We start from the raw sequence: 7,723 nt of genomic DNA, 5'->3' as shown, positions 1-7,723 counted from the left end.
CTATTACCATTTTCTTAATTGTTTGGGGTTTGTTTTTGTAGGTCCATTTCTTCTCTTGTGTTTCCCACTTAGAGAAGTTCCTTTAACATTTGTTGAAGAGCTGGTTTGGTGGTGCTGAATTCTCTTAGCTTTTGCTTGTTTGTAAAGCTTTTGATTTCTGCATCAAATCTGAATGAGACCCTTGCCGGGTAGAGTTATCTTGGTTGTAGGTTCTTCCCTTCCATCACTTTAAGTATATCATGCCACTCCCTTCTAGCTTGTAGAGTTTTGCTGAGAAATCCGCTGTTAACCTTATGGGAGTTCCTTTGTATGTTATTTGCCGTTTTTCCCTTGCTGCTTTCAAAATTTTTTCTTTGTCTTTATTTTTTGCCTATTTGATTACTATGTGTCTCGGCGTGTTTCTCCTTGGGTTTATCCTGTATGGGACTCTCTGCACTTCCTGTATTTGGGTGGCGATTTCCTTTCCCATGTTAGGGAAGTTTTTGACTATAATCTCTTCAGATATTTTCTCGGGTGCTTTCTTTCTGTCTTCCCCTTCTGGTACCCCTATAATGCGAATGTTGTTGCCTTTCATGTTGTCCCAGAGGTCTCTTAGACTGTCTTCATTTCTTTCATTCTTTTTTCTTTATTCTGTTCCACAGCAGTGAATTCCACTATGCTGTCTTCCAGGTCACTTATCCATTCTTCTGCCTCAGTTATTCTGCTATTGATTCCTTCTAGTGTATTTTTCATTTCAGTTATTGTGTTATTCATCTCTATTTGTTTGTTATTTAATTCTTCTAGATCTTTGTTAAACATTTCTTACATCTTCTCAATCTTTGCCTCTGTTCTTTTTCCCAGGTCCTGGATCATTTTCACTATCATTCTGAATTCTTTTTCTGGAAGGTTTCCTATCTTCACTTCATTTGGTTGTTTTTCTGTGGTTTTATCTTGTTCCTTCATCTGGTACATAGCCCTCTGCCTTTTCATCTTGTCTATCTTTCTGTGAATGTGGTTTTTGTTCCACAGGCTGCAGGATTGTAGTTCTTCTTGCTTCTACTGTCTGCCCTCTCGTGGATGATGCTATCTAAGAGGCTTGATGGGAGGGACTGGTGGTGGGTAGAGCTGACTGTTGCTCTGGTGGGCAGAGCTTAGTAAAACTTTAATCCACTTGACTGTTGATCAGTGGGTCTGGGTCCCTCCCTATTGGTTGCTTGGCCTGAGGCAAGCCCACACTGGAGCCTACCTGGGCTCTTTGGTGGGGCTGATGACAGACTCTGGGAGGGCTCATGCCAAGGAGTACTTCCCAGAACTTCTGCTGCCAGTGTCCTTGTCCCCACGGTGAGCCACAGCCACCCCCTTCCGCCTCTGCAGGAGACCCTCCAACACTAGCAGGTAGGTCTGGTTCAGTCTCCTATGGGGTTACTTCTCCTTCCCCTGCGTCCTGATGCACACACTGCTTTGTGTGTGCCCTCCAAGAGTGGAGTCTCTGTTTCCCCCAGTCCTGTCGAAGTCCTGCAATCAATTCCCACTAGGCTTCAAAGTCTGATTCTCTAGGAATTCCTCCTCCTGTTGCCGGACCCCCAGGTTGGGAAGCCTGAGGTGGGGCTCAGAACCTTCACTCCAGTGGGTGGTCTTCTGTGTTATAATTGTTCTCCAGTCTGTGAGTCACCCACCCACCAGTTATGGGATTTGACTTTACTGTGATTTTGCCCCTCCTACCGTCTCATTGTGGCTTCTCCTTTGCCTTTGGCTGTGGGGTATCTTTTTTGGTGAGTTCCAGTGTCTTCCTGTCAGTAATTGTCCAGCAGCTAGTTGTGATTCTGGTGTTCTTGCAAGAGGGAGTGAGAGCACGTCCTTCTAGTCCGCCATCTTGGTTCCTCCCTTTTCTGGGGTTTTATCTTGTTCCTTTTTTATCTTGTTTCATTTCATTTCACTGAATTCCTTGTTAAATCAAACAGTGTGATTGATAGAAATGAATTTTAGTTTAAGGTTAAGAGTTTATTCAGACATAATAACACATGTAATCATAATATATTAATTAAATGATTAGATAAAACTGAGTGGAGAATTGGATACTTTCTGAATTGAGTAAAGCAGATTAGATGGTGTGAGCCTGTGTAGTATTTCAAAACCAGGAAACAGTAGTAGTCTTTGGGTATTAGCAGCCTTGCTCAGATTACCAGTGATCCTTGATGGTGTTTGAATTCTGAGAGTGGTAACAACTTGTTTGTATGATTTGACCTCCTGTCACTGAATCTATTCTGAGAGATTAATAGATTAGTAATAGTAGTAGTACTAGACATTAACAAAGTTTGTCTTAATTTAAGACAGACTGTTTTTTTTAAACCTTATTTGCTAATCTTAGCATTTAGCGACTCTTACAAACAGCGTAGAATAATGTTATTCACCTGTCTTCTAAGGGAAACTGTGCTGAGTTGACTTCAGGTTATGGTACAAACACAGTTGTGTGTTTCAAAGGCCAGGGCTTTAAAATATCTTTATACAGTGATCTTTAATTTTAATGATATGCAAATGTAATTTTTACTATACTATGTACTAGAGGTTTAAGTGAACCTGATCAGAAGGCAGAGACTCAGATTTCTCAATTTCATAGCTGCCACCTTCCCCCCATCTCACTTTAATAGTTTGAAATGAAGTTTTAGAATAGTTTTAGTAAAAAGACAATTTATTTTTTTTTCTTTCAGATAAACTAAAGATTGTTCATCAAGCACATAAATCAAAGGTATGTTTCGTAATGTACAGTATCTGGCACACACATAGCAAGTAATCAGTTTTGGTTGACTTAGTGAATAAATGAATGAACACATGTACTTCTAAAATATTTTCCATTATAATAGCATTTTTAATTTTGTAGCTACCCTTTCTATAGCCTTACTTTTCCATTAAAGGGAAAAAAAAAAACACCTCTAAGTCATATTCCTGTTAGTAGATCCTTTAAAAGAAAGTGTTAATTTAAAAAAAGCAACGTTATATATCAAGCAAATGTGTAACATAAAATAAGCATAAAACTTGGTAAAATAAATTCAGGTTACATATAAAGGAAGTCAAGTATTATCTGTCAGTCCATTTTCTTTGATTTTCTTAATTCTGTACCAGAAGAAGAGAGCCAAAAGCAGATGAAAATAATGTGTTTTTTTCTGATTTGACTCTTCCGGTGTATAAGAGACGGCCCTGGACTGTGGCTCTTGGGAACAGACCTATTAGTTCCACAGAGGACATGGCCTTCCCCAAAAGAGGACTGATTAGTTATGTGTTTATAGTATATTTCCATTTCTGTTTTCTTACTTTTTTAGAGTGATGTTTTTATGTTTGCTTCCCCTACAGATAGACCAGAGTGATCTTTTTTCCTTGAATCTCAGTGACCTTGTGTAGACTTCTGATTAAAGTAATAACCTTCTCTATTATATAGACTACTCAAGGACAAGGGACTGTATCTTATTCTTCATATCTCCAATACCTAGCACAATGCCTCATTCGTAGGAGTGTTTCCATAACAATTTTTGAAGGAAGTATTTTATGAATTCATTTAATTTCATTCTCTTCTCTAGTCATAGATGCCCTCCATAAACTCAATCAGCTTTGAAATAAACGTATAACAAAAGATTCATAAAGAAGTTGGCCTGAGGGTACGTCTGTTGACTATGAATTAGTAACTCAAAAACATTTTTTTTCTTTTTTTTTCTTTTTTTTTTTTTTTGTGGTATGCGGGCCTTCCTCTGTTGTGGCCTCTCCCGTTGCGGAGCACAGGCTCCGGACGCTCAGGCTCAGCGGCCATGGCTCACGGGCCCAGCCTCTCCGCGGCATGTGGGATCCTCCCGTACCGGGGCGCGAACCCGGTTCCCCTGCATCGGCAGGCGGACGCGCAACCACTGCGCCACCAGGGAAGCCCAAAAAACATTTTTTTTCTGATGGCTTAAAACAACACACATTTATTCTCTTATAGTTCTGGAGGTCAGAAATCTGAAATCAGTTTCCCTGGGCTGAAATCAAGCTGGGTCTTTCCAGTAACTTTATTTTTTTATACCAAGGATTATATATACAAATTTGACAGTATCCATTGTCAAACACTTTAAAATTTAGTGCTTGTGTGTGTCTGGGACTGTGGTGTGGGATCTGTACTTTGTATCGATGCTAGAATTGTATCTGTCCACAGACTCCATCCACTTTCTCTTCTCCAAGCCAGGACCCTTTACAACCTTGTCCCTAAAACGTGGAGAGTAGGAAGCTTGGTCTGATTGTAGAAGGGAAATATATAAAATGAAGTCAAAATGAAACAGTATGCTCTTTGAAAAGGTTGTCATTCTCCATTCAGTGTTGCATTTTTATGTCATTGAGCTCATGTTTCCTAAAAGGAATAAGTAAATTATTCCTTTATCCTTAATGAAGACCTAGTTCATAATATTCAAATAATCAGTATTATTACATTTTTTAAAAATCAGGAAATTTTCCTGCTATAGTTGGAAATATCTTAGAACTGTTTCTTATTTTTAAAACATATGTTCCATCTTGGAATGTTAGAGTTGAAAAATTAGGGCCTATATTTTAGTTGAACAATGTATTTACTTAAAGAGAGTCCCAGAACAAATTAAGTCACTTAGAATATTTCTGGAATCTGGCTTTATAAACTTTCATCTAAACCATAATCATTCTAGTTAAGTACAGACTATATACCCCAGAGATGGTTCTTCACATTTCCTCTTGAACTTTTGTAAGGAAGAAGTCAATATATTTTCACAGGTATGGTTTTAAGACTTAAAAATTTTACCCACATGTCCTCATTTGTGCTTTTTCCAACTACCAGACATTTTTCTCATTTTTCCATGTGCATTATACTCCTCATTTGCAGGGCCCATAAGCATCACTGGCCCAGACTGTCAGTTTTCCAACCCATCTGTAATTTTAATCTCCTTCTTTAGCCAAAGGGAGAGACTTCCAAATAACTCCTGTATCTTAATGAACTTGTTCACGAAAGGCATTTTCCCCATTTCCCGAATTTTCTAGGTCCAAAGACTTTCTTAATTACAATTACCAGGTATACACAGAAATTTTTTGCCATCACAATAAAAAGGTGACTGGATACCTTCCCACCAGAGCCTCCTGTTTGGATGATGAGCTCAGTGTTTATTGAATGAATCAATAGTTACAAATAATTACCATAATATGATTTATTTTTTATCAAGAAAATGTATTTGTGTGTCTGTGTGTGTATTTTGATTATAATCGGTAGGCTACTTGTAAAGTCATAATTCCTATCAAAAAGATTTGAAAGAAAAACCATAATTTCTATCTTATATTTTGTGAGTTTGGAAACCAGATAGCTATCCTTGTTAAAAGTTTATGAAAGGAAGAAGTCATGCTCTGGAATAAACTTAGTAAGAAATATGCAAGATCTTTAAGAAGAAGACTTTAAAATGCCAGTGAGGGTATTCAGTTGTCCAGACTCATTGAGCTGAACTTCTCTTAAGATCTATGCATTTTCTTTATGTGAAATTCTACCTCAATTTAACAAAAAAGTAAAGCATGTAAAGAGGGGTACAAGATGAGACTTAAGTGGAAATATTAGGATATTTGGATGGGAAGATGCAACAGCAAGATGTCAGTTCTCTCATAGTTAATTTACAAATTTAATGCCACCCAAATAAAATTCTACAGTTGTGTGTATATATGTATTTGTATATATATATGTGTGTGTGTAGATGTGTGTAGATGTGTGTGTGTATATATATATATATATATATGAGCTAAAGAAACTGATTATAAAACTAACATGCAAAAAATAAATAATGAAGAATAGTCAGAAAAAAGAAATGAAAGTGACTAACACTGGCACATATTAAGACATTTTATAAAACTATACTAGTTAAAACGGTGTGGTACTGTCACATGAACTGTTAGTTCAATGGCACAGAATTAGAAGCCCAAAAATAGACCTAATTATATATAGGAATTTAATATATATTAAATATTGCATTTCAAATTTATGGAGAAAATATGGAGGATTCAGTAAATGTTATTGGAACAACTAGGTAGACATCTAGAAAACAGTTAAATTGAATCCATATCCTTTTCTTTATGCCAAAATAAATACTCATTGGGTTAATGACATAAATCTAAGATGAAACCCATAGGTGAGGGTAGAAATGAAATAGATTAACATGAGTGGATAATTTGTTCAGGCCACGTGATGGGTACAGGAGGGTTCATTGTACTATTCTGTATACATTGTATGTTTGAAATTCTCTATGATTAAAAGTTTAAAAGATGAAATTAATTAAAATATTTGAAGTAAACATGGAATTTTAAAAGTAGTCCTAGACTGAAGGTCCAAATATGATAGGAAAATAAAAGATTGATACATTTTACTTTATTCATTAATTTATTCAACAGACATTCAGCACCTTCTTTTTAAAAAAAACACTGTAAGAAAAATGAAGGAACAACTGAAAAACTGAGAGAAAATTTTCTAACATATTACAGAAAAGGCCTAATTTTACAATTCCATTTAAAAAATTATCCTACAAGTTTCTTAAAAAATATTCAAATCTTTACTTAAAGTAAATACAAATTAAGACTATACTTAATTTATATCTGCTGGATTGGCAGAGATCAGAAGATTTTGATAATACACTGTGTTGGTGAGGATGTGGGAAACAGGGACTCTCAGTGATGGGTAGCATTGGTATAAATGGGTACTGCTTCTTTGGAGAGTAATTTGGCGGTATCTGTCAAAATAAAAATTGCCCTTACTCTCTGACTCAGCAGTTCTACTTCTAGGAATTTATCTTACAGATAAAACTTATGCAAAATAATATATGTACAAGGATATTTGTTGCAGGATTGTGTATGGTAGGAAGAGATAAGGAACAACCTGAATGTCCATCATAGGGACGGGGAGGGAGAGTTAATACTTTCATTGGAATATGATGCAACCTTGATAAATTATGAGGCAGCTCTTACACTGATTTTAAATGACTTTAAGATATTTTAAGAAAAAAAAGTAAGGTGTTAGAACACAGCATATAATATGCCATTATTTGTGTGAAAAAGTTTATATGCACATCTCCACCTGCATGTACACATACAGGGACAGTCTCTGGAAGGATACATAAGAATTAATACAAATTCTCTGGAGAAGAACTAGTTGGATGGGGTTGGGAGGAGACTACTTCTCACTCTGTCCATATGTACTTGGAGAATTTTGTATTGTGAGTATGTATTATCTATTCTAAAATGATTTTTTTAGGCCTTCCCTGGTGGTCCAGTGGTTAAGACTCCACGCTCCCAGTGCAGGAGGCCTGGGTTCGATCCCTGGTCAGGGAACTAGATTCCACATGCTGCAACTAAAGACCCTGCAGCCTGCAACGAAGATTCCATGTGCAGCATGGAGCGTCCTGTGTGCTGCAACTAAGACCTGGTGCAGCTAGCATGCATGCATGCATAAATAAATAAATAAATAAATAAATATATTTCTTTAGTGAAGTTTCTTTTCCCCCTTTTAATCTGTGTGTTTTGGAGTTTAAGCCCTTATGCTCTCTAGTGAGTGAACCTTTGGAGCATGGCTTCCGGGTCAGCTCTTTTGGCTGCTGAGAGGCCTTATTGTTGAGCCTCCCTCTCAGCCATATTCTAGAAAGAGAATCCGTCACTAAACGGCTGCATCTGTGCTCCGCAATGCGGAGAGGCCACAACAGTGAGAGGCCCGTGTACCGCAAAAAAAAAAAAA

The 7,723-nt window shown here is 37.0% G+C and overlaps 1 protein-coding gene across 10 annotated transcripts in view; it reads left to right on the top strand.

Moving 5' to 3' along the window:
* The window catches only part of C2H2orf76 (chromosome 2 C2orf76 homolog), a 91,174-nt gene that overhangs the window by 74,739 nt on the left and 8,712 nt on the right, over positions 1-7,723 (top strand). For all 10 annotated transcript variants that reach the window (XM_024115040.3, XM_055087251.1, XM_055087242.1 and 7 more), the window contains one exon: positions 2,688-2,725. In XM_024115040.3, the coding sequence (XP_023970808.1) occupies positions 2,688-2,725 (38 nt within the window). The remainder of the gene's footprint in view (positions 1-2,687; positions 2,726-7,723) is intronic.

The sequence above is a fragment of the Physeter macrocephalus genome, chromosome 2 (genome assembly GCF_002837175.3).
Source record: "Physeter macrocephalus isolate SW-GA chromosome 2, ASM283717v5, whole genome shotgun sequence".
NCBI classification, from domain to species: Eukaryota; Metazoa; Chordata; class Mammalia; order Artiodactyla; family Physeteridae; genus Physeter; species Physeter macrocephalus.
Note: the sequence above shows the minus strand (reverse complement) of the source record. Positions and strands in the feature narration are given on the sequence as shown.